This window comes from Budorcas taxicolor, chromosome 5, assembly GCF_023091745.1.
Source record: "Budorcas taxicolor isolate Tak-1 chromosome 5, Takin1.1, whole genome shotgun sequence".
In the NCBI taxonomy this organism is placed as follows: domain Eukaryota; kingdom Metazoa; phylum Chordata; class Mammalia; order Artiodactyla; family Bovidae; genus Budorcas; species Budorcas taxicolor.
The window spans coordinates 101,662,920-101,688,727 of NC_068914.1; the positions used below are offsets into that span (position 1 = coordinate 101,662,920).

Sequence of the window (25,808 nt, forward strand, 5' to 3'; positions counted from 1 at the left end):
ATGGAGGGTGCAGAAGAGAAGAAAAAGAAGGTTCCTGCTGTGCCAGAAACCCTTAAGAAAAAGCGTAGGAATTTCGCAGAGCTTAAGATCAAGCGTCTGAGAAAGAAGTTTGCCCAAAAGATGCTTCGAAAGGCAAGGAGGAAGCTTATCTATGAAAACGCTAAGCATTACCACAAGGAATACAGGCAGATGTACAGAACTGAAATTCAAATGGCTAGGATGGCATGAAAAGCCGGCAACTTCTGTGTACCCACGGAACCCAAATTGGCGTTTGTCATCAGGATCAGAGGTATCAACGGTGTGAGCCCAAAGGTTCAAAAGGTGCTGCAGCTCCTTCACCTCCCGCAGATCTTCAGTGGCACCTTTGTGAAGCTCAACAAGGCATCAGTTAACATGCTGAGAATTGTGGAGCCATACATTGCATCAGTTCAGTTCAGTCGCTCAGTCGTGTCCAACTCTTTGCGACCCCATTAATCGCAGCACGCCAGGCCTCCCTGTCCATCCACCAACTCCCGGAGTTCATTCAGACTCAAGTCCATCGAGTCAGTGATGCCAACCAGCCATCTCATCCTCTGTCGTCCCCTTCTCCTCCTGCCCCAAATCCCTCCCAGCATCAGTCTTTTCCAATGAGTCAACTCTTTGCATGAGGTGGCATGGGGGTACCCAAATCTGAAGTCTGTAAATGAATTGATCTACAAGCGTGGTTATGGCAAAATCAACAAAAAGCGAGTTGCCCTGACAGACAAAGCATTGATTGCTCAATCTCTTGGGAAATATGGAATCATCTGCATGGAGGATCTGATTCATGAGATCTATACCGTTGGAAAACATTTCAAAGAAGCAAACAACTTCCTGTGGCCCTTTAAATTGCCTTCTCCACAAGGTGGAATGAAGAAAAAAGACCACCCATTTTGTAGAAGGTGGAGATGCTGGCAACAGGGAAGACCAGATCAACAGGCTTATTAGAAGGATGAACTAAGGTATCTACCAGGATTATTTTTGTAATCTGGTCAATTAATAAACAACTGAAACAAATTGAAAAAAAAAAAACCAAATTGGCATATGTGTAGTTGCTGTGATTAACAACCCTTAGTTCATTTTATATAAGCACAACAGTGTACTAAATTGTGTCTCATCTTGTGTTTATTAATAGTATGTAGATCAATAACCCTTCTCTTATGTATTCTGAACTTGAAAAGGTTGGGAAAGAGTAGAGACCCTTCTGGGATGGGAGAATTTGTGCCATGTCCTTTAGTTTTCTGGAAATGTAATTACCTGGAAGTGATGAACTAGGTAAAGAGTGCTTCTTAAAAAATCACACATTTCAAGATCCCGGAAGCCAGCTATAACAGCAGACCTTGGGCTACATGCCCAGTATTGAATAAGATGAGAAACCTTAGAAATATAAGTTCCTCTGCCCTGTGTTTTGGGGTTTTCACCTGTTAAGTCTGTGGGTTTAGGGAAGGGCAACAGAGACTTTTTGCTCATGGCCAAGGCTCTTACGTTGATGAGAAGGAAGTAGAGATGGCAGAAGAACCATCAGTGAATACCAGGGATTTATTGGAAAAATTTGGAGCTGAGTTGATGGCATAGAGAGTTTAAATTTAGCTTTTGCTGATAAGGTGGATTTTGACAACTCCAAACTGAGTTCTTTCCTGAACCTTTCCTCTCCTCCCAGTGGACAGCATCCTAAGATTTCAGAGAAAGATGATAAAGCCCCCCTGAAGCAGTTATGGAATCTCCAAATTCCTATTTCAGTGACCCAATTTTCAGTAATTCCTTCTTCCTCCACTTCACTTTCCCTTCACATGGTAGTTAGAGGGAATAGGGCATAGCTTCTGTAGCTTGCATTCCAGGAAGAGCCCCAAGGGTGAGCAGCTTTGAATGCGTATAAAATTTTTCTCCTGTAGCTGCCCACCAGGTGGGCCTTAAGCCCTTTTGGATGTGACTGAACATCTTTGACTCTGTGCCGTGGCACAGAGCTCCCAGGTTCACCAGCTTTAGGAATCCTTTCCCTGGAAAGCTCAGAAGATGAGAATGTGTAATAGATGTCATCACTGTGACTGGGAATGAATCTCACCAGAAATTCAGTGAATTCACACAGGTCACATGAGCACCCTCAGCACTACCAGCAATCTTGGCTGCAACCACAGTAGGTTCTGAACATTAAGGAACCTGACTTGATCTCCGAGGAAGACACAGTCTCAGCTGCAGGGAGCTCTGGCCCACCTGTGCCTACCTCCCCACTCCTTGCTCTCATGGAGGAACATGTCAGTCAAAAGCTGCCCCACGGCCTGGATCTTAGAGAGACTCCAGGAACCAGAGGTTCTAAGAATCTAACTCCAGTTCTAAGCAGCTGCAGCATAACGTCTTTGGAGAAGGTACATGCTGACTTGATCAGAGATGCAAAGGGAAAGACTCTCAAAGCCTGCTTCGGAGGCCGCCCAAAACTCTGAGAATAACTACAAGGAAAATAACTACAAGGTTCTACAACTTGGAATTGTTTTTCTGATGAGGATCCACAAGCAACTCATGGACATGCCCAGTCCTTTCTGAGACTGTTAATAAGACAGAGCCATCAGTATTGAGCCAGGAGTCGAGGTTGATGTCACCACTGCAGATCCTTAAATCAGCTTTTTTAATAACTGATAATCAGTTAAAAATATAAACAAACAGACCTGATTTGTGAACTGAACAAAGGCTTTTGACACTTGGAATAAACACCTGATGGGTAGGCTGGATTCTCTGCCCTTAAGGAAAAGAGCCCCAGCTGGTTTGAGTATAAGGTTTAATGTAAAAGACATTGGATTGGCAGAGTTGGGACAAAACTAGGAGATTCAGTTTTAGACAGTGACTGAATAGCTGAGGTGCTTGACAAATACTGACCATGCTGTCCCGAGTCCTCCAGAGACCTGTGTATGCCCCGGCTAGAGGCTCACACCGTGACCGACACTGGCCGCCTGAAGGCTTTGATGAATCTCTTTCCAGAGCCATCCAGAGACTGGCTGGCCTAAGTCAACACAGCAGGTGTCATCTTCGGGACAGGCTGGAGGAAGTGGGTATGGAAGGAGACATGAGGTTGGGTTGGTACACTTGCTGCATGAAGCGGTCTAGGAGGTGCTCAGCGTGCATGGTTAGCCTTTCCTCTCTCCCTGACTGCTAATTTTGGGAAGGGGACCATCCAATCAAAGAAAAAAGGTCTTTCCAAAAGCTATATTTGGCATAAGCTAATGCCACTGCTAGTGCTGCCAGTGGCCAGGCACAGACACAGAAGGCCCTGAGGAGCTGGGCAGAAAGGAGAATGTGTGGGCGGAGCAGCAAACAGCCAGCTCACGTCCCTGCCCCAGGAGCCCGGAAGGATAAAGGCCGTGCAGTAGAGGGTAACATACGGTCCTCCTCTTTGGTCGCGCAAAGGCCCTAGCACAGGCCTGGGAAGGGACAGGGCTGAGCGGTGCAGGCTCTGCCCTCGGGCCCCAAGCTTTAGGCTCATCACATGGAGGCGGTGATGCAGCAAGAGGCGAGGGAAGGAGACAGAGCAGTCAGGCAGAAATCCCTGGCTCCTAGGAGCTGCCCTTGTCCTTGTCATCCATGAGGTCATACCTGTGGGAACGAGCAGAGAAGGCTCAGGTGAAAAGATGACTCTTGTGTTCTCTTATAAATGAGACAAGATCTTACGGCTCTTATACTTCAGATCAGTGGTTCTCAGCTTGGCTTACATCCTTCTTCCTTCCTACTTAAGCATCCTGGGCATTGCCAGCTCATCAGGTACTCACCACTGGGCCGCACCCTGGGAAAGGTCTATCTCAGCAAGGTCCAACTGCACCTGTGTTGGAGAATAGCAGGGGTGACATGTTACTTTTCATGTCTCCAAAAACCACGTCCTACCCTGTCACACTCCAGGTCCCAAACCAGTACAGAGGCAATTGGGTGGTGGTGTTTGCTGTTGAGTCACTAAGTGCTGTGCAACTCTTTGTGACTCCATGGACTGTAGCCTGCCAGGCTCCTCTGTCCATGGGATTTCCTAGGCCAGAGTACTGGAGTGGGTTGCCACTTGCTTCTCCAAACTGGGTAGTAAAGTACTATAAAGTCCATCTGTAAAGTAGCGTCTCCAGGGTGCCTCCTCCCTGACGGGGACTACCAGCCTTTCCACCAGCAACCTTTCTCACCTTTGCCCTGCCCTCTTACCTTCCCCAGCAGGTCACGCTCTCTTGACATGAAGGAGGAACTAGACTTCACAGAGACATCCAGCTTTCGCTGGAGGGCCTCATCCAGGGACAGTTCCCACTCAAACCTGAGGAAGGACTGGGCGTTAGGGGCAGGGCCCTTCCCAAGCCTGCCATCTCTTCACTGGGAAGCCCACTGACTGACCGCTCGTTGAATTCAGGATTTAGGGTCCTCTTCTTCTGTGAGGTCTTCCTCTTGGTGCCCCGGTTCTTATCTGGCAGTAGCAACACTGACACATAGGGATCGGGGGGATCCCGTCCATTTTGTCGAAGGCCCCTGTGACAGGAGGAAGGAGGTGACAAGGCCACCCAAGACGGGGGACAGGTAGAACCTGGAGGGTGGACAGATAGGGTCTTACCGACAACTGTGAATGAAGCCAACCAGCTTTCGTTCTTCACTGTGGTACCAAACAGTCAGTTTCACCTGGCCCAGCGGCCCGGCTGGAGCCTCAGGGGGACTATGGAGAGATGGAGACAGCGCTGGGAGCAGGCAGTGCCTCAGGAGTCTGTAGCTTTCCTTCACATCCTCAACTGAGTCCCATCTTTCTGTCCCAGCACTTTACCTGTCACTGTGTGTTACGCGCTGCCTGAGCTCTGGGGCTGAAGAGGTGACCTGAGGGAGTCCACTCCAGAGCTCTGGTTCTTCGCTCAGAGATGAGGAGCTGTGGCTGTAGCTATGGCTGTGAGCTTCCACCCCGGAGTGCTGGGACACCAGGATCTAGACAGACAAGAAGGTCGTGAGCCACACAGCCCTCTGCTCCCGCCTCCCCACGCCCACCATGTCTCCTGACACTCACCCCGAGCTGTGCTCTCAGTAGCACCTGCCCTTGACCGTTGCTGAGCGTAAACCAGCGGTCCAGGCAGAGCCGGTCAGCCACAAGGAGCTCAGAGAGGGGCAGGGATAACGAGCCCAGCGTGCCAGAGCCTTCCCCCCGAACCTGTGAAGCGATAGGACTGTCATCAAGAGAGAAGTGAGCTCCTTGGCAGCCCAGTGGTTAGGCCTGGGCGCTTTCACTGCTGGGGCCCAGGTTCGATCCCAGTGCAAGCCTTGCAGCATGGTCAATAAAGGGAGAGAGGCGATTTAATCCTGGCATTCCAGGTCCAAATGCTCGGACATTCGGGTGGTTTTGGTGAGAGACTCCCCTTCATGAAGGGCAGGGAAGCTGTGATAATAGTTGCTGCTGGCCCCACTTCCCTTTTTCAACCAGAATAGACTGTATGATCTTTACTTTCTCAGCTTTCATAAATTATCCCAGTAATAACTGCACAGGGTGGGGAAAAGTACAGTAAAAATGAAATTGCTTCCTGCCCTTCCTACCCACATGTCCACACTCGACCCCAGAGCGTTTCCTATTTTCTTTATACTGGCACAGTTCTAACTAAACTAACATGCCTATACCTCTATTTCATAATTTGCCAGCTTTATTATCTACCGATTCTCTACTGTGCAAGATGATTAACTGAGCTCATTTATCTCTTCTCTACCTCTGTCAGTATTGTTAATAGCTGCATTACTTTAATTCTTTTGGTTTCTATTCATGTAATTCTCTACTTACTGTTCTATCAACTTTGGAAGGTATTTCTTGACTCCTTACTCCAGAAAGAGTCCAGCACTCCTATATTAACTTCCCCCATCCTCTCTTCAGCTCCCATACCTCATCACTTTTTGGTCACCCTTCAACGCACTGGAATCTAGTTTCTACTCCATTCCGGCTCCTAAAGTTGTTCCAATCATCAGTGCCTCCTGGTTTTCAAAGTCCATGAATAGTTTTCAGTCATTTAAGTTTACCTCTCGATAACCCTTGGTCACTTCCCGTGGCTTCTATAACCCACTCCTTCCTGGTAAGCATCCCAGTGTACTTCAGGGCTCTCACTCTCCATCTGCCCTTCATCTGTTGCAGCGCCCAGCGTATCCCACCTTTGTCTGTCTCCTTTTCACTCTACACACACCCTGAGAGATCATGCTCATGCTTGTGACTACAGCTACTGCCTGTTGCTTGCTCATGATGCTCAAACAAGAGGGAGAGGAAGGAACCCCACGATGGGCCAGCGATCTACCTTCCGAATGGCTGGCTCCCCTTGGATGGCCCTCAGAGATCTCAGTTTCAAAAATTCCTGCTCTGTGCATTCCCTCTGTTGGCAATGGCACCTTTATCTGTCCATCCACACTAAAAACCCAGGAGTTAACACCTAGACTGTTCTTTGCTCCTCCCCACCTTCTTCCCCTCCATGTCAAAACAACAGCCAAATATCATCTGGCCCTTGTCAATTCTTGCTTCAATTACTCTTAACAGTCTCTTAACTGATCCACCTGCCTCCAGTGTTGCCTTCCTCCAGCTCATCTTTTACCCTGACATCAACAGTCTTCATAATATATGAGTCTGGATGTCATCTCTCATTCTTTCTAGTGTTTTCCTATGCCTTTAGGATAAAATCTAAATTCTCAACATAATTTTTAAGAGCTCTTGTGATCTTGCTCCTGCCTGTCTCCATAATATATTATTTGCCTCCATTCCCTTCTTAGCCTGAAGGGTTTTCCTTTCCTTTTCCTGGTCAGGGCCTATCTACCCTTAAGCTAAGGATGCCTTTCTTACTACCCACCCTCACCTTTCCCTCCTCTTCTCCCCTCGCTGCCTTTTACCTCGGCAGTTATCAGTCTGGAAGTATTCTCTGGTTATTTTTCTCCTAAAAGGAGTATGAGCTCCAAAAAGATTAGAACTAGCTCTTTTATCTCTGAAGGCCCTGTGCCTGGTTCAGTGCCTGGACTGTGACAGCAATCTGGTAAATGTTTGTAGGATGAGTTTATAGTACCTGCAACTCCAGACTCTCAGTGTTTGGTTTCCTGATGAGAAAGGCGGCACTCTCATTCCAGACGGGGGTGGCCGTTTGGGGAACAGTCTGGTGGAGATGAGGAGGATCCTCAGTGATTGACATTTTCTCCTCTATTCCTCTCAGCCCTCCCATTCTTAGTCCTGTGGCATTTCCAATACAGTACCTTAGTTTTATGAGATGTATCTCCCACAGCAAGAGTAGCGTAAGGGCTGGGAGGCTTGGTACCTTTTCGGAGCTGGAAAGAAAATACTGGTCTTAAATGTGTCCCAGTTAAGGCAGATCCCCTGCCCCATAGCCAGCGGCCCATGTCCCTATTGCCGCTTGACAGCCACCGCCCTCCTGGCCTTGGGCAGACAATTCTTCCCATCCCAGCACCACCCTGGGAGAGAGGAATTTGGAATTTACTATTCCAAATATACCAGGAGCATCCAAACCTAAGGGATATAGAAGGGCCTGGGAGCTATGGGGCGTGGGGAGCAGATCTCACCGGCAGGTCCTCAGCCCGCTCCAGGTAGACAGACAGCAGGGCTGCCGCAAGTTCTGCACTCTTCTGGGTCTGGATCAAGCTGTTCACCTGCAGCACCTATGGGAGGACTGGGGGGTGGTAACTGATACTCTGGAGGGCTGGCATATCCTTGAAATCTGACAGAAGAGCTTACTTTGACCCACCCTGGGTCCTTTCCTTCTTCCAGCATCTTTCCTTACCTCCTCTAACTCAGCAGCAGTGGGGCGGGGGGTCAGACGCTCCAGACGCAAGTGTAGGCGGCCAGAAGGGACATCCTCCAGGGTCAGCCACTGCGGAAGTGGGCAGGGTTAAGACTGGAGTGTGTGGGACAGGGACCGTAAGAATGAGATGTGCAACTGGATCAGGAGGACTGTTGATTCTTTGTTTTTAATATACCATCTGTGGACCATAATTGAAGCCTTTATTGAATTTGTTACAATATTGTTTCTTTTTTTAAATGTTTTTTGAGGTTTTTTATTTTGGGGGGTTTTTGGCTGCAAGGCATACGGGATCTTAGCTCCCACCAACAATCAAGCCCACATGCCCCACACCGGAAGGTGAAGTCAACCACTGGACCACCAGGTAAGTCCCAAGGGATTGCTGATTCTCATGTCATGCTTACCTCATCAAGGAAGCCAGTGTTTAAGACTGTGGTGAGACTCACTTTACACCTGTAGAGTAGAAGGATTAAAATTAAGGTCTATGGTCAAGAGCCAAGTCTCTCCCCACAAGGCCAGACGTCCTGGTCTACAAGACCCAGCTTGTCTTCCTCATCGGACCTCACCCTCTCACCTGCCCAGAAAGTCATCCTTGTCCAGGTCCTTGTCAAAAACCTCAACCTCGAGCTCTTGACCTGGGATTGATGTGACGATCACCTAGTGGAAGAAAATTGTGGAATCATTTCTTTTCTTCTCCGAATGACTGGATTCCCCCTCCAGTCAACTGAACCCTGGAAGTTTTCTGGACTATTTTCAGAGGTGGGGGAAAGATGGGGCAGGACTGGGAAGAGTTCTAGCCTTCAATTCTGACCTCAAAGATCTCATTCCAACGGGGATTGAGATCTTCCCGAACAACATGGCTGCGGAAGCTTCGTCCTGCCAGCTTCAGTTTGACGTAGGGGTCTGACTTGCCCTTCACTAATCCCCCCAAGAAGCGGTCTTTGGCAATCAGGTCCTGGGCCTCTAATACATGGAGCCGAAGCACATTCTGCAAAAGGGTCAGATGGGGACGTCAGATGGCAGTCAAAGAGAGAAACCGGTCAGACCCAGTCTTGAAACAGGTTTTACACATGTAGAGGACTACAGTGGGCAAATAGAGCCTAGTCCTATCTGGATACAGACTTACCTCCGTCCCAAAGCTACTGTCAGGAGTAGTGTGACAGGGTCGAGGTGGGACATCCACACTGCTGCCTGTCTGAGGGCTCTCATCCAGGTCCCAAGCCCCAGGAATACCAGGCACAGCAGGGAAGCGCACTTGTGATGTATCCAAGTATAAGAGCTGGGAAGGACAGAGTGATTGTCGAATCAAAGCAGCTAATCAAAATTTAGCCATCAGCAGGCAAGGTATGTGGGGCCTCAGGGGCTCTGACAGGGAAACTAGGTCCCTGCCTTGGCTGGGCTCATCTCTGGAGGGGTCCCTCCACACTCACCATACTCAGACACCATCTCTTTCCCCATTTAGATCAACAAACTTTTTGTGTGTCTTCTAGATGCTTCCACATATACTAGCTCATTTCATCGCAGAGGATTCTTTTTTTTTTTTGGCTGCACGTTCCCAGACCAAGGATTGAACTTGCACCCTCTGCAGTGGCAGTGCAGAGTCAAGCGACTGGAGCGCCAGGGAAGTTCCCTTTCCTTACTGTGTGTGTGTGTGTGTGTGTCTGTGTGTGTCTGTGTGTGTGTGCGCGTGTGCTGAAACCCAGGAACAAGTCACCTTTCCTTACTCTTAATGCCACAAGGAATCCACAAGGCCCTTCTCCGCCCATAGCACTTTCTTCACCTCCATACCCTCATAACCAGTTTCATGTAGAGACGGGAGTTAGGGCCAGAGCTGCTGAGCTGGAACCACTGGTCCAGGGTGAGTTCCGGGGCAGTCAGCAGGCGAGCCAGAGGCAGGGTCAGTGCCCCTAAAGTCAGGGCCCTGGAGTCATCCTTCACCTGTAGGCACAGGAAGAGGGGATGGGGAGAAAGATTAGGGAACAGGGAGGTACACTATGGAAATGATGACGTGGCTGGAGCTTCACTCTGCCAATCACAAACCTGCTCCACTCCGGGCCATCCTTTTATAGTCCTCTGTCCACACACACACTCCACAGTCCCTTCCCTCCTCTGCTCTTTCTGGCCTCGTTGCCTGGCCAAGTTCTCATTCTGCTCTTCTCTGCCTATTTAAATCCTACTGATACTTGCAGTCCCTCTGAAAATCCAACTTCTGTCACAAAGTCTCTCTAGTTACTCCAGCCTCTGTACTTTTCTCCAGCCATCCGAAGTACTATACTTTGGGTATTTGACTCCCACTGATTAATGCTGAATCGTCTTTCCTTATATACGTTTGTCTCCTCTATGAAACTAGCAAGTAAGTTTCATGACAGCAGATACTGTGTTCCGTGCTTTTTCTATGACCTTAAAAGTGCTAGATGTCTGGGAGGTTGGGACTGGCATATGCACACTACCATACTGTGATAGAGATAATCAACAAGGACCTACACTGTATCACAGGGAACCATACTCAATACTCTGTAATAACATATGGGAATAAAATCTGAAAAATATATGAATATGTATAACTGAATTACTTTCATGTACATCTGAAACACAATGTTGTTCTAACTTCATACTCCAATATAAAATAAAAAACTTTAAAATATGCCAGAAAAAAAATGCTAGGTATCTAACTAGTGCTCAGTGTTCTTCTCTTTAGAAAAAATTTTTTTTTGAGGAATAATTTACAAACCACAAAAATCACTCATTTGAAGTACACAGTTCTCAATTGTAAGAATGAGGCTAGAGAGATGGGTGGGGAAACGTGGAGAGTGTAAGACGTGGAGAGTCTCGGTAGATGGACTGAAAATAGAGATCATGGAATTCCCTGCAGTCCAGTGGTTTAGGACTCCATACTCTCATTTCAGAGGGCCCAGGTTTGATCCCTAGTCAGGGAACTATGACCTGGAAAGCCACACATTGAAACAAACAAAAAAAAACCCCAAGAAAATAAGAGATCAAAGGAGAAGATGCAGAGAAGAAATGGTGCAGACCTGGGAAGACAGAATAGCATATCCAGGAGGAACTGAAGGTGACTCTCACCTGCACATCGAGCTCCTGGCTTCGAGGGTCTTGCAGGAAGAACCGGAAGGCCTGCTCCCACACTGGGCAGTTGGTGCTGTAGACAGCCTGGAGGTATGCAGGACTCGGTCAAGGGTACATGGCCCAGTACCAGTTCTGTTTCTCCAGAAAACCCTTGCCCTTATGGGCAGCCTAAAGGGAACACTTCATCCCAAGAACAGTCCCCCCTCCTCCTGTCCCCACACACAATCCCTCCAACAATGGTATCCTTGTCCTGGCCCTCACCTTGCTCTCCTGGGTCACGTCCTGGATTGACAGCTGTACCATGGGGTTGGGCTCCTTGTTCCCCTTCTTCAGCTGCGGGTGGGAGAATTCAGAAGTCATCATCTTGGTTGTTTTTGTGTTTCAGTGAAGGAAGGTGGGCTCTCATCAGAGTCTTTCCCCTGAGGTGACTCTGATCCCTTCTGTGGAGTCCTCATGTTTACATGCTGTTGCTACTGGAGCAGAGTGGGCAGGGGCAAGCGAGGGTGTGGGAGTGCTGACCCCACGGCTTCCTGGTCACCCGCCCTCAGAAGCCACACTCACAGGAAGATCCTGGGCCCGATCCAGATAAACAACTAAGATGGCAGCCGATGGGGGCTCTGGGCGGGAAGAGACTCCGCGGTTCCACTGTAGAATCTGGCGGCGGGGTGGTAGTGGTTAGACCTTCATCCACTCAGTCCCCCAAACTTCTAGTTACCTATTTCTCCCCTGCTAGCTTCCTGTTTTGCACCGTAGTTACCTGCTCCAGTTTTTCGGCATCTGGCAAAAGCGAAAGCCATTCTAGCCTTAAGTGAACTTGGCCTTGCCCACCTTGAAGAGGGAACCACTGGAGGGAGAGGTAGAAGAGAGTGAGGTAGAGATCAGATACCCACCCAGCTTCTTCCCCACCAATGCAGTAACCACTGTCTACACAATGGGGGACACTACCCACAATGTTCCTCTTCTCTCAACTTACCTCATCCATTACTCCAGCCTGCAATACTTTCCCTACATCCAGCTTCATTCTGGGGGGAGGGGATGGTGGTGGTAATGATGGCAGTGAAAGGGAAAAAAGAAGAGAGTGTTATAATTAGCAGAATGTCATTCATTGGCCCACTTCTCACCCAGAAATAACTGGCAGATCTCAGACTCCCTTCTTACACTCAGGAGGTATTTAAGTATGTGTGCATGGTGGGGATGAAGGGTAGGAAGTTGGGAAAGAAAATGATTACTATTCCCCTGGCCTGGAAAAGGATTACCTCTGGGATGTCAGTGGCCCTGGGGATTTAGACCCCTAACATAGGCAGAGTCTCACCTGCCCAAAAAGTCATCTTTGTCTGGATCTTTGTCAAACACCTCCACCTCAATTTCCTGTCCTGGGACCTCATGCACCATCACCTGAGGAACACAGAGGGATAAGGGTCTGCAGGTGAGCAGCATCCAATCAGCATCTTCTCTCAACACCTCCTGGAACTTCCCCACCTGACCATGCTCCCCCCACGCCTTGGCTCTCCCACCTCATAAGTCTCTCCCCACTGGGGGTTGAGTTCCTCATTGATGACACGACTGCAGAATGCCTGGGTGCCCACTCGCACAAGTGCATAAGGGTCTGACTTGCCCTCAATCAGGCCCTTAACGTATTTATCCTTGGAGCTCAGCCCTCGTGCAGCCAGCAAGTGAATCCGAATTATGCCCTGAAGGGTAGGAGTCAGACTGTGAGAAATTAAAGACCCACCACAGGGTTCCTGAGTGAAGGCTCTATCTAGGGGGAGAGGCCGTACCCTGGGAAGAGGGGAACGCAACTGGGCCACATCTTGAAGGTCAGGCACAAGGGGCACCAATAATCGGTTGGGCAACACAAGGAAGGCAGCGATGGAATCCATGATCATGGTGTCAGAGAGGGAGCTGAATGGGGGAGTGGAAAAGGAGGTGAGCGTGAGGGTCCCTGTTTCCCCACCCCCAACTATGTTTCCCACCCCCAAGAGAGACCTACAGTTAGAGGGAAGGTCTTTCTTGAGAATACCTTTTCGCTACTCTTCTACCCTCATTTTCCACCTCCTGCTCAGTCCCTTCCTCGCTGCCATCCAGCTCTTCTTTCTCCCTTTGTCCCTGCTGAGGATCCCATAGCCCTCTTCATTCTCTACCAAAATGCAGTCTCCACAGGAGAAAAACCACAGTATGAAGCTTCTCAGGAGTATTTGTTTTAGCTCCCCAACTAGGGTCAAGGCTCCTGGACGAAACCAGCTGCATTTTTTTTTTTTTTTAAATATTTATTTGGCTGTACTGGGTCTTAGTTGTGGCACAAAGGATCTTTAGTTGTGGTATGTGGGATCTAGTTCCCTGACCAGGGATGGAAGCCAGGCCCCCTGTGTTGAGAGGTCGGAATCTTAGCCACTGGACCACCAGGGAGGTCTCCAGGCTGCATCTTTCACTGCTCTGTACCTCTTAAACCTTCAAATCAGGGTTGGAACACTTAGCAGGTGCTCTGTAAGTCCTTGATACCTGAGTCCCGGGATATCCAGCAGGTTGGTCATCCCCGTCCAGTTGATATCTAGGGTCTGGCAGCAAAGAGCAGGGGGATCAGGACACAACACATGGGGGCATGGTCATTCCCATACAACTGTTGCCAGTTCCCTGCCAGTTCTCAGCCTGCGTGTCAGTTCCCTCCCCCATTCCCCACTAGGGAGATGAGGTGGCCATCCTCTACCTCCCAGTCCTCTCTGCTTCCCGCATTTCCCTACCGCTCCTGGATGTCTTCTCTTACCGGGCGTCGGATGAAGAACATTGACACAGCCCCCACGATAGGAAGGTCCCCCATGAGTGGTTCGAGAATCACCCGTAAGACGCCATGTAGCTGGGGAAGGAAGAAATGAATAAAGCCTTTACCTCAGAAAAGGTCTTTTCCCCCTCCCAGACCTCCTCACCCTTGGTTTTCCCAACCTCCCACTTTCCCCATCTACTGAAACTCCAGGCAAAGGCTTCTTGTGGAGGCCCCAGGTGTGTGCCCTACCTGCATGCCCTTGACTCCTGCTTTGCAGAAGTATTTCTTCACTTCCACATCAATCTGAACATCACCTACATAGCTGGGTGTTGGGGAGAAAGAGAACAGAGGGTGAGTCCTAGGCTGAAGTGGGGTGAGGGGAGTAAAGTAGTCAGAATGACCAGGAAGGGGACGCGGGAAAAGTGGCAAGTGGCAGGACCTGATGTTCAAGTCCAGCAGGATCTGTTTTTTGCTCTGACCAGTGTGAACCTTGACTCCAAGGATGCGCAGTGGCTGTAGAGAGATGAATGCTTGAGAGGGGAGGGAAAGACCCCTTTAGGCCACCTGCCTCCCCCGTCCCGATCTCTTCCCTTCCATTCTTTCCCCTCCTATACAAGTACCTTTTCACCCAGTTCCACTCGTGTAAATGTAAATGTCTGCAGGTGGGGGTTAGATCCTCGAACAGCTGGGGCCACAGTTTCGGCGAGAAGCTTCTCCATATATTGGCCCAGGAAGGGCCAGACCTGGGCCACAATCTGGGAGGAAAGGGAGTTGGTCACAGAAGAGCCTTGCTTTCCCTCTAAAGGCAATTTCCTTTAGAATCCTCCCCATGGGGAGGCTAGAATTGAAGTGTGGCAGGGTCTGGCAAGACAGACAAACCCTATTCCCCCTCATGAAAAACAAAACCCAGGACAATCAACCCTCACCTTATTGAGCCACTCAGCCTTTTCCACATCTGGGAAGCTGACCTGGAGGTGGAAAAAAATGGAGATAGTGATGAGGCCTATCCTTCGCTTGTGGTTTCCTGCTAAGATGCCCACCGGCTGCCCACTGAGAACACCTAAGTGTGACAGGGCCTCCTCACACCCGGGGGTTGGGGGAAGAGCCGGATGTCTTGAGGATTCAGTCCTCCACTGGGCTTGGGGGGCACTGAGGTCTCTTTAACAAAGGGAGCCAACAGAGTTGGCCACACAAAGTTGCTTTGCAGATAGCTCCAGGGTATGAAATGATGACAGCTGCTGAGGCGGAGAGGAGGAGGGAGGAGAAGAGCACATTCTTTCTGGAGGGGAAGGTCCTGACAAGTAAGAGTTTGAGGAGGAAATCCTGGGATCCTGGCTCCTTTTACCAGCCTTCCTTCTGCCCTTGGAAACACTGCTTCTACACCAAGAGGTGATGCAGGAAGCGGCTCCTGAGTTAGGGAGGGGCCAGAAGAGCTATTTGGGCCCAGGCTGGTGTCTTCTTTCTTTTTAATCAGTGTGACTCCTTTCATGGAAAGGAAGTGTACCTGTGCTTTATACTGGGGGAGGAGGAGGGGTAGTCGCTTTAGGACAAAGATTAATTTCTCTGATGAAGAGGAGAAACAGAAACAGTTGCTGCCTGGGCTCCAAGTCCTGTGGGACCATTGCTCCCCCTTTCTCCTCCCTAGTTCAGAGTCTGGGAAGCATGGCTATGTCTGCCAAGTGTCAACTTTAATTTCCCCCAGACGGGCAGCTGTGCTGGGAGGAGCGGGAAGGGAGGGGCCGGGAGGGGCTGGGTAACGGCCTGGGCACCTGCAAGGCCTGAGAGAAGCCATCCGGGCCCCTCACCACAGCAGAGGGGGCGAAGAAAACGGGTCCTGGCTTCAACCCAGCAAGCGCAGCCCGCAGTCCGGAAAAGGGTGGGGCCGGCCAGGGGCCGTGGAGTGTCGGCAGCGGGCACTGCAGCAGTCGCATGCGCCCCCCCCCCTCGCCGCCGCCGCCAGCACCCCCGCCCTTCGTCCAGCAGCCGCCTCCGCTGCTCAATGGCCCAGCCACCCCAGGCTAAAAAGAAGAGGGTCGGAGGGTCTGTCCAGGTGCGGGGCCTCGACTGGTCAGTGCTCCCAGGGCGGGTCTCAGGGTACTCGAGGATAAGAGCGGGAAAGGGGAGAAAAACCTTATGGCCTTAAATGGGTATTAAAAAAAAAAAGTCTTGGGGAAGACAAGAAAGAGGAGGAAACCCTCTGAGCCGCCACCGGAACGGGGATGCCCAGGAGCAGAGTGAATGGCACCAGAAACAAGGAGGGGCATTGGAATGGTAGGTTGGAGGAAGAGCCACGCCTGAGACGGGCTTCCCAGATGTTATTACTGTTCTTGCCTAAGCGTGGAGGAAGAAGTCCTGATTTTGTGGAAGAATCGGGATCCGGGCGTGCGGAAGGGGGTGGATAGTCGCTCTCAAGAGTGGCGCGTCCCAGCAAGCAGGCGGCTAGCTGGCCAAAGGGGTAAATCTGGGGCTCATCGTCCCAAGGTGGGGAGCTGACTTTAAGGATAGGGAGAGCCCTCGAACTGAGGCGCTAAAGGGGGGCTATTCTGCACTGAGGATTGAAGGTGGTCGCTCACCCAGGCAGGTAGCTCTCGATGGCTCATGTAAAGAGTTTTCGCCGTAAGCCGTTCTTCATCGTCCAGCAGCTGCCGCGCGACTCGAAGGCTCCGTTCTTTCTCCTCGCGGACCCGGCGCCAGCCCAGATAGAGGGCGAGGCCGAAGAGCACAAAACCCACGCTGAGTCCCATTGCCCCGGCCAGGTACACCGGCACCAGCACCAGCAACCGCCGCCCGAACGAAGTCAGCACCGCCAAGGCCTCACCCGCCGCTCCTGGGCCAGCAGGTTGGTCCCCAGAACTCTGCTCTGGCTTTGCGTGGGCAGTGGGGGGCTGGTCAGGGGGGTCGGAGGGAGGGTAGGGCTGGTCCACCGGGCTGGGGCTGGGGCTGGAGCCGTCTCCAGGAGAGGGCTCCATGCTGCCACCTCAGGGAGGACCCGCCCAATCCAGAGATCAGATAGAGGTTGCTTAGTTTTGAGACTAGCTCCCCGGCTTACAAACCATAAACCCCAGAATGGGGGAGGGGATATCAAGCCACGCCCCTTCGTTCTGACTATTTGGGTTGGTCCGCACCGCATAGACGAAGGTGGAGTCGAAAGCTCGAAACCCCGCCCCCTTCCGCGAGGAGGGGGAAAGGGCTCGGGAGAAGCAGGACCTTTCTGATTGGACCTGAGTGTCAAGATGGGCGGCCCGGGATGGCGGGAAAAGGAGGTAAAGGCTAAAGACTACCATATGATTAGTTAAGAAGAGGAGGAGGCGTGGCTACCATTTAAAGCGGAGAGGCGGGACCAGGAGCTCCCCCACGTGGGATTGGGGTGCCTGTGGTATGACGTCATGAGGAGCCGCACCGCTAATTACTCGGTTTTAGAGGTAGATTGAGTAGCTAAGTTGAGGGGTTATGGAGGGTCGGGATTTCCTTCCACTCTGTTCAGACGATTTGGCAGAACTTGGTCTGGGATTCCTACGTGTTAATTTGTCTCCTTTCCCTTGTTTTCATTCTTTAAGCATATTCCTTATCCTTCCACTTTTTTTCTGGCTGTCCTTACAAAAGGAAAGGAAATTACCCTATTTGGAATGAAAGTGTTCAGTGACCTACCCTATCTTGTTCCCAGTCTTCTGCCTCGTCTATGTAATGACAGCCTCTGGAAAACAAAAAACTGGAAAGTCTGAAAAGTAGAGTTTAGATAATTCAGACTTCAGGCAAGGAGTTGGTGGGGGGGTGGAAAGCAGGGTGAATAGGAAGTGAAGTTTTTTTATCTTTAGAAATCTCCAAGTATGTCCATTCTGCCTCCAAGAATTAGTCATCTCTATTTTAAAGAGATTAAAACTAAACTGGATCCAAAGGGAGATGGGGGCTCAGCTGTAGCAGAAGTGATTATATTTTCCAAGAATTTCTGACTTTGAGGAACCACTAGGACACTAAAATGGATAATCAAGAGTAATGAGACAATTCTGCTTCTCATTTGCCTGTGTTACAAGGAAGGTTTAGAATATAGTCAGATGTGGAATTCAGTGCTACACTGCACTGTGTAGGTTTAGGAATGAAAAAATTCAGGGTACACTGAATGAGGACTCTTGATACCAGTTAACTGGACTTAAAGCGTTGTCTAGGGACTTAGAAACTGGGCTGATTGGAAGCCCAGGAGGGGCGGATTGGCCATGATTACTTTTTAATGCAATATATGTGGGGCTTGTGTTACTGTTTGATTTGCAGCTGTTAAAATTTTTATTTAGCTCTGCAGGGCATAGATTTCATTAGGCTATGTTTCATCAAAGCTGTTTAAAACTTATCCCTGCCCAGCCTTCCTCCCTTAAATTTTCTCACTTCCCTTTCTGTACTTCTCTGAAACAGTAACTAAACTGCTTCTTTCAATTTGCAGAACTGTATAAAGAACAATTTTCTGTCTGTCTATGTTCTCCATATCCTGAGATTAGCAGGTATAAAAGGAGTTCAAGGGGTTATTTCTGATTCCTTGGAGGAAGTAAGAATGATTGGTCTGCCCACCAGCTGATGAAACAGAACCACAGCAGGAAAATGGATGAACATCCTTAGAGGAAAACCTTTATAATAAAACTAAAATTTGCCAAATACTGGAGTAGAGGGAAGGAGTCCCTTAGGCTGGGGGATGAAGAGGATGACTTATGGAAGTTCCTTTCCGAACTTTTCCCATTTCTCATCCTATCCAGATCAGACCCTCCTACTGAAGACAGTGTGTGGAGAACAAAAGCTCATCCTCAGAAAGGTCTCTTCGCAACTAGCACCCAGCAACCACAGAATCAGCAGCTGCAATGCAGGCACCAGAACAAGTAAACAGGGTGGGTCCCCACCCACTGACAATTCTGCTGCCCAGGTGCCACCTGGTGGTGATAAGCAGTAAGTGGGTAACAGGAAAAGGATGGTCATTTGTTAGAGGAAGTGTCTAAGGGAGGAGAGCATTGAGACTTCCTGGTTTTGCATTCTGCCTTTATATGTAAATTACAATTGCCTCCCAGGGTTGGAAATGGTAACCTGGTCCCTGACTACTCTTTGAGGAAACTTCCTCTGTATTCCTTACAAGTTACTGGAAGGTAGTGGTCCCATTGTTGGATGGCTCTATTATTAGCACTTATCTTATGCCAAGCTGGAGTCAGACTATCTGAAGAGATTCGTGGATCCATTCTTTACTAGTTGTGGAACCTTGGTAGATAACCTTTAAGCCTTTCTCCTCTGGGAAACAAGTACAATAATAATGCCCACTGTGTCAATGGAATACTGCATGTAAAGTGACAAGCACAGTGCCTAGGTTTATGTTAAGTACTCACGTTAGCTATTTTCTAGAACTCTCTGCTTGTGCAGCAAGACAGGAACTTTATTAGGTAGCCCTTCAAATATCTGAAGACATCTATGGGGTCTACCCACAGTCTTATCAATTTTTTTTCCCAGATACCCCACTGGTTTGCCAATGGCCTTCTCTAAAAACTATTCAGAACACACAATACTTTAGAACTGACTCCTGTCAGACAGACATGGTACAACTACTATGTTTACAACGCACAACTATGGTTCTTTTATCCTATGGAGCTTCTAGAAAGGTGCTAGAACACAACAGGCTCGTAATATTAACTGCCTTATTATGAAGAATATTTTAATTTTTTTGCAGCCAGTTGGAAGTCCCATGTTGCTCTCATGTGAATTATTGCTAATATAGAGCTCTACATTTCTCAGGCAGGTTCAAGTAATTTTTAGGGGCAGAGTCAATCGAAATTGACACTTCAGATTAGTCAATCCAAGTTACTGACATTTCCAGAATTACTATTTTTTTTTTATGTTGGTGAGTAGGCTTTTCTTATTTTTATACAATGAAAAAAATATAGCCCTTGGGTATATCTCTAACATGGATGTGCTCATCAACATTTACTAGGCACAAACGTTTGGTTTTGATTCCATCAAATTCTACTATTAACTGACCCATAATTATTCTTATCTGCAATGACTTAGGTGAGAAAGAGGAAAGCAGTTTCTGACATCTGGGAAATGGCCTGACACAGCTGGCCTTGGGAATTATTAGGGGGCTGACCCGGGTTCACAGGTACTGTTGGACAATCTCACAAAACACCAACATCAGACAAGGGTACTCAATAATTGTGATGAAGTGAGTCAAAAAAACAAAACAAAAACCAAGATCACAATTTTGTTTAAGGGCTAAACGAGGTCAGTGTGCAAACCTTAAATTGCAAACATCTCCCTCTCCCAGCTAACGAGTGACTACTGCTTCATTACTTATTGCAGTTTCCGCTTCACTTTAGTCTGTCCTTTTTCTAGATAAGATACCCAATCATACAATTTTCCCTGCTTCCCTAACAGCACCCAGTTTAGAGTGAAGCTCTTATTTCCTTGAACCTTCTCCAAACTCAATGAAAGTCCAAGTCCTATAGGTCCTTTCTAACATCCTCTTGCAAGACACACTATAGTTCCACATGGTGTCCTCTCTCCATCATCAGTGTTAAATCCATCCAACTTACTCAACTGTAGGTATATTCTTGGTGGTCTTTAGCTGGTCCACATTAAAAAATACATACAACATCTACAGTTTCCCAACTCTACCTCTTTAGAGATACTTGGAAAAAAAATAAAGTTAGCTCATCAGTTTGGCTAGGACAAATTCATGTTGGTATCTATGATCACATTTGTCTAAATGCTCATAAACCATCTCTTTAATAATCCAGAATTATATCAGAAAATCAACATTAAGCTTATCAATGTGTGGCTTCTAGAATCCACAAACAGTATTTCAGTACTTGCCCATCTTCAGTCTTTTGCACCCCCTCCCCTTTTTAAAAATGACTGGCCTTGACTTAGCCCACCATCTCCAATCCCAGGTGTATACTGAATGATCAAACAAACAAGAGCAAGAGGTAGCATGAGATATGATGGGGGAAGAATAAATCAGGATCACTTTCTCTACCCCCAAATCCACTGTCCCATTAGACTATTCCCCTGAGCTGTTTCCCCTACATCAGCCATGAGCTGAGGAGGAACTGAGGTTTGGCTACTGGGACCCTTGGCCTTATTGACTCTTAACTGGATTTAAAACTTCTGTGGTCCTATGTGGAAGCAGAGGGAAGTAAGGGATGAACCCCAAGGCTTGTGTCCCCAGAACTCTCCTTTCCCCAGCACCTCTTAAGCCTTGAAGGCTTAAGGCACTGGGAACTGAGAAAAGGATGCGGTAGGAGGGACACTGCTGTCAACAACTCAGAGAGGAACTGCCACCTGCCCTGCTCTGTTTGAATAAGGGAAGGATCTGTCGACACATATCCCATTCCCATTTCCCAGCACATCCACCCTCCTTAGTACCTGGTCCCCCTAAATGACCCTGGGAGCCCTAGTTACTAAGGCAACCTGGGGATAGTACATGCAGACAGAAACCAGAATGGATGGGACTATTGTTAAACTAGACGAGGTGGCTCCAATGGTTTTACCCCACAAAGTACCTTCCCTGAAGCCCCATGTGATCTTGCTCTGGGCTCCTACCCTTCTTCACTGGCCTTCATCCATCCTCACCCAAGCTATGTGAGAATGGGGTCTTTATTCCATTTTGGCATGACATCTATTTACTGCTCCCATCTTCCACAAAGAATATCTAAGCAAGTTTTCACTGCCTCCTTTGTCAAAAATAACTTTTTTTATTTCTTTGGAACGTGGTTGGCCCTGCCCTCTGGATGTCCAGGTCAAGCCAAGGTAATGAATGCTCCCCTAGTCTTTGGGCTGGAGTACTACGGTCCCCATCTTCCCACAGGCCCAGGAGCAGTTCCTGTATTGTCCAACTCAACTAGGCCCCAAACTATCTGAAGGCTCCTAACAGGCCTTCTCTCCTGGCCACCCACTTCCTATTCTTTCCTGGCTTTCTCTCTGGGCAGGGTATTTTTTTCTTCCAAAGCCAGTGCTGGAACCTGTGCTGTGCAGAAAAGAGGACAAGACCAAGGATGTCCCCCAAATTCCCATCAGAGGACACACGCCCCTCAGTCAGTCCTTCGTCTGTGGCCTTCAGTCTGCACTCCTACGCAAGCCCGAGAGGCCTGAAGGAAGATGGACGAGAGGAGCCTCATAAAAGGCAGGTGGGAGGAAACACACCAACCCAACCCCTTCTCAGAAGCAAACTCCTCGCAGTCTCTCATCCTAGTTCATGAGTGAGCCCTTCAGACAGGGCCCTGGAGGACTAGGCGAGTGGGTGAAGGCCCCTCAACTCCAGCCCTGGGAGACTATACCAGGGGAGTGTCCATTAGCCCCATCAGTGTGGCATGGCTGTGATTCGCATGCTCTGGGAAGCGATGGGGTAAGTCACCATGGGGGTGGTGGTGTGGCTCATTGTGATTCCTGCCAAGGGTTGGGCCATCGATACAGCCACAGGGGCCACAGGAGCCACTGATACAGCCACAGGAGCCATGGAGACAGGTGGGGGTGCCATTCCCTGGGCAATTGTCTGAGCCAGAGCAGCTGACAGTGGCGCGATCTCTGGGTTCAAGTGTGGGGGTGGGGGGGGTGGGGCAGCAGGAGGTGCAGCATTAGTTGGAGGAGCAGCCGGAGCTCCAGCAGGGGCCACCAGTTCTTGCTGGGACACGGGGCGAGGCTGCAGAGCCTGGCTGCTGAGAGTAGTGTGAGTCTGGGCAATGCCATGGTTAAAAGTGGCAACAGTACCCACGGTGGGGGCCAGAGTCTGTTCAGTTGCTGGTGCAGTGGAGCTCAGGGTCATGACCTTGGCCTGATTGCGGAACTGCGCATTTTGTTCCAGCAGTACTTCATTGGTAGCCAGCAGGTTGCTGACCTGCTTCTTGAGCTCCTCCACCCGCTTCCTGAGCATGGCATTCTCCTCCTCTAGCAGTCTGCACTCCACCCCTCGGGGTGGAGCGAGGCTGTAGTCATAGGATTCAAAATGTGGACCATCTGGGGGGCAGCATCCACCTCGCCGGCGCTTGGGGCCTGGTTCATGGTCCTCAAAGCCCCTGTCAGGGAGGTCGTAAATATCATAGAGATCATGACGTCGTCCTGGGGGAACGGGGCCTGTTGAACCCCCACCACCAGTGCCGCCTCCACCCCGAGCATCAAACTCAAAATCCCGTTGCAGGTGACGGAACTTGCACTTGGCTCCTCTCTGGCAGTCACCCTTGAGAAAGTCACGGCAAATTGGGACCTCCTCCTTCCCATTTGGTAGGTCAGCTGGTGACAGGCCTAGGCCGGCTGCCACTTTCTGCCTCAGCCGAGGGGGCAGCTCTCCTGTCTTTTTATAGCCATCCTCATCCTCCTTGGAGCCATGGATAAATCGGCAGTTGGGACGGCTACACTCCTTGTTCTGGAAGTCATGGCAGAAGATGAACTCGTTTTTGCTTACTCCCAAGTTGGACACCTCACTCATGTCTGGATGGCGATAGCGGCAACGCTTCCCTCGCTTGCACACATTCCTCAGGAAGTCTCTACAGATGGCATCTGAGCTGGCCCCGCCACTGCCTGCCCCTGTCCCACTGGCCTCCTCGCTGCCACCACCTCCAGGGCCTCCACTGCTGCTCCCAGTGCCGTTGGCATAGCTGTCCCGGTCAGGCATCCTGGTCCCTCCCAACTCAGGGCTTTCTTCCTTTTCTTGCCACTCTTGGTGACCGCTAGGAAAGAGAAGAACTGTGTCAACACTGGAGTCCCCCAGGAAGGCCAAACTTTTCCTGACTATCAGGCAATCCAACAAGAGGCAGGCCAGAGGGACAATGGTATTGGAGATGGAGAAGCTATCGGATGAGCACTCTGCCTGGACTGGCTGGCTTATCAGAAGTCCTGCCCAGGCCCTGTGCTCCTGGTCTGTGTCAGAATGATTCACACTTGCCTGGCTGATGGAGCAGAAGAGAGTTGGGGTGAAGCCACCTCATATAACCATGACATGCCAAAGAGGCAGAGGGAGGGAGAGATTAGTGTTGGATTTTATTTCACCTCCTGAACTGACTTTATTAAATTTGTGGAAGCAAAATTAAAACTGCTGTCAGGTTAAGAGGAGACTAGAACTCTGGCTAAGATAAGCTGGTGAGCTACTAATGGCAATGGATAATGGGATACTGGTGACATTGCCTCCCTGACCCCCTCTTCCATGGGATGTCAGGCGAGGACTCTGTGAAGAAACAGATATCCAGACCCCAGGAAGTCCTGAGTAAAGAGACTGGTATCACCACCTGGAGGGCAGTATCTAAATTTGTCATTTTTTGGAGTTCTCTCCCAGATTACCACTATTCTCAACTCTAGGATGGTCAGCCCCCTTCTCTCCATTTCAGGGGAAGAGTTCAACAGCTAGAATCTCCACTTATAGACCCCCAAAGAACAAAACCATTTGTGGCAAGATCAAGGCAATAGAAAGGTGTTAATTTCACAGGCACAAGTAACCTGTTTTTCTTCACTCTATACCCCTCCTACCCTCCATGGAAAGATCTCACTGACATCAAACCACACCATTCCGCACTCCAAGAAGATCTTCTTTATTTATAGACGCTATAAAAGCTTTTTAAGTCTCCTCTTTCCCAAGAGATCTCAGGAATGTCAGTCCACTGCCCTGGTTCTAACCCTCTCCTTTCCCCACCCCCAACAAGACTAGGAGTCCCTGCTACCACGTGTCTGACCTCCTAAGCCTTTCCTAAGCAGTGTTCAGGCTCCCCCTGCTGTTCAAATAGGAAAACTTCATATTGTTTCCCCTTGAGTATAAGGGAATCTTTACAACTTCTTTGGCCTTGATGCCCCCAACCACCCAGTCTGTTGCCTTGACTTTGCTTTCAAGGCAAAATGATCCCGAAAATATACCGACTGGATCACAGGCCAGAGTTGCAAAAGAATCTGTAAAAGAGGTCCTCTTCCTCCAACGGGAGGTAGTCCCAGAATAGTAAAAGCAATCAAGGAAAAGAGTGGGAAAAGAAAAGATACAAACTTATACTAAAAGGGAACTGACCTGCTGAATAATAAACGGCACCTATCCAAGCCTGACCCATGTTACAAGTCCCACCAGAAGCAGATCTCTTCCCCACCCAACTTTCCCAGGATTGCGTGATACCTGAGGTAGCTCAGGTGAAGTCCGGGGCTCCTGTGGGTCTCCACCTCCACATCACTGCTGGGTTCTGAGCAGGAGAAAAACAAGAGACTTGGGTGTGAGAAGGGGTAAGAATGGAGAACTACAGGGTGGTTGCTGCTGCAAGAATGAAGTCTGACAAAATGGAAAGAGCTCTAGGCACTCCAAGATTTCCTTCGGATTCAAATTGAACCTCCCCTGTCAAGGGGAGAAGCTGCTAGTAAGAAGAGTAGTATGGGACAGCACTAATTTGGATGGCCTAGGAAAGAGAGCTGGAAAACCAGCTCTGAGTGAACAAAGGGTAAGGGACGCTTCTAGAGATGCAGGAGAATGTAGGGATCAAAGCCCGGAGTCGGGTCGGGGTTAGGAACTCCGAATAGGGGGCCGTGCAAGGGCTGCGACTGACAGTGCAATGGGATGGCGGGTTAGACTTGGGGGCGGTGATTATGACGCTTCTCAACACCCAGAGTTTGGGGGTGGGGGGAAAAGTCCTAGGAGTTTCCCGGAGCAAGTCTTTGGCCTGGCAGGTTCTGTGCAGTGCCGCCGGAGCTCTGCCGGGGACCACATGAAAAGGACACTAAGGGAGCACGAAGTGAAGCGGGGAAGGGAACTCCAGGTGACATCAAGCAGAGGGGATGGGCAAGGGTGTGACGTCACGGAGCTGGCGTTTGCTCGCGAAGCGGGGTCAGTCAGAAAAGGGGTTCGGCCCTACGACGTGAGGAACAGCCAACTCGGTCCTGGGGGGCCTTGTGTAGCCCGGCCGAGCCCAGCTGCTGGGCCGGCCCCGACTCCTCCCCTCCGGGCGCGGCCTCCACCTAAGTCTCCCGCCTCCCTCACCTGCCGCCGCCGCCGTAGTTGCTGCTGCCGCCTGCCGGTCCTCTAGCTTCGACAAAGAGCCGCCTACCCTATCGCCCTTCCGCTTCCTGCGGAAGAAATGACGCTCTAGCTAGCAGACCCGGAACCACACTCTGTGGTGTGCGAAGTACTTGCGCGACTAGCAGCAGGAAGTTCCCAGCAAGCTTTGCGCGTCACCATGGCAACCCGACCCGAAGCGGAATTCTGTAACGTG

General features: G+C 49.7%; 2 protein-coding genes and 1 pseudogene across 2 annotated transcripts; 1 reads left to right on the top strand and 2 right to left on the bottom strand.

Annotated features, from left to right (window-relative positions):
* LOC128048853 (60S ribosomal protein L7-like) lies at positions 1-979 on the top strand (annotated as a pseudogene).
* A 1,545-nt stretch (positions 980-2,524) lies between these two features.
* On the bottom strand, positions 2,525-16,650 carry ESYT1 (extended synaptotagmin 1). Its single transcript, XM_052641304.1, has 31 exons — positions 16,194-16,650; positions 14,547-14,588; positions 14,241-14,375; positions 14,060-14,133; positions 13,870-13,942; positions 13,624-13,713; positions 13,362-13,417; positions 12,641-12,764; positions 12,377-12,553; positions 12,175-12,257; positions 11,836-11,884; positions 11,620-11,706; positions 11,424-11,516; positions 11,124-11,195; positions 10,860-10,946; positions 9,567-9,716; positions 8,905-9,057; positions 8,590-8,766; positions 8,353-8,435; positions 8,183-8,231; positions 7,761-7,850; positions 7,543-7,638; positions 7,219-7,290; positions 7,035-7,121; positions 5,021-5,161; positions 4,787-4,941; positions 4,583-4,681; positions 4,369-4,500; positions 4,186-4,291; positions 3,774-3,823; positions 2,525-3,600 (listed from the first exon to the last, which is right to left on the bottom strand). The coding sequence occupies exons 1-31, from the start codon at positions 16,587-16,589 to the stop codon at positions 3,561-3,563; spliced, it is 3,318 nt and encodes a 1,105-aa protein (XP_052497264.1). The 5' UTR covers positions 16,590-16,650; the 3' UTR covers positions 2,525-3,560.
* A 3,255-nt stretch (positions 16,651-19,905) lies between these two features.
* Positions 19,906-25,618, bottom strand: ZC3H10 (zinc finger CCCH-type containing 10). Its single transcript, XM_052640098.1, has 3 exons — positions 25,577-25,618; positions 24,725-24,788; positions 19,906-23,303 (listed from the first exon to the last, which is right to left on the bottom strand). The coding sequence occupies exon 3, from the start codon at positions 23,246-23,248 to the stop codon at positions 21,941-21,943; it is 1,308 nt and encodes a 435-aa protein (XP_052496058.1). The 5' UTR covers positions 23,249-23,303; positions 24,725-24,788; positions 25,577-25,618; the 3' UTR covers positions 19,906-21,940.
* Between the last annotated feature and the right edge of the window lie 190 nt (positions 25,619-25,808).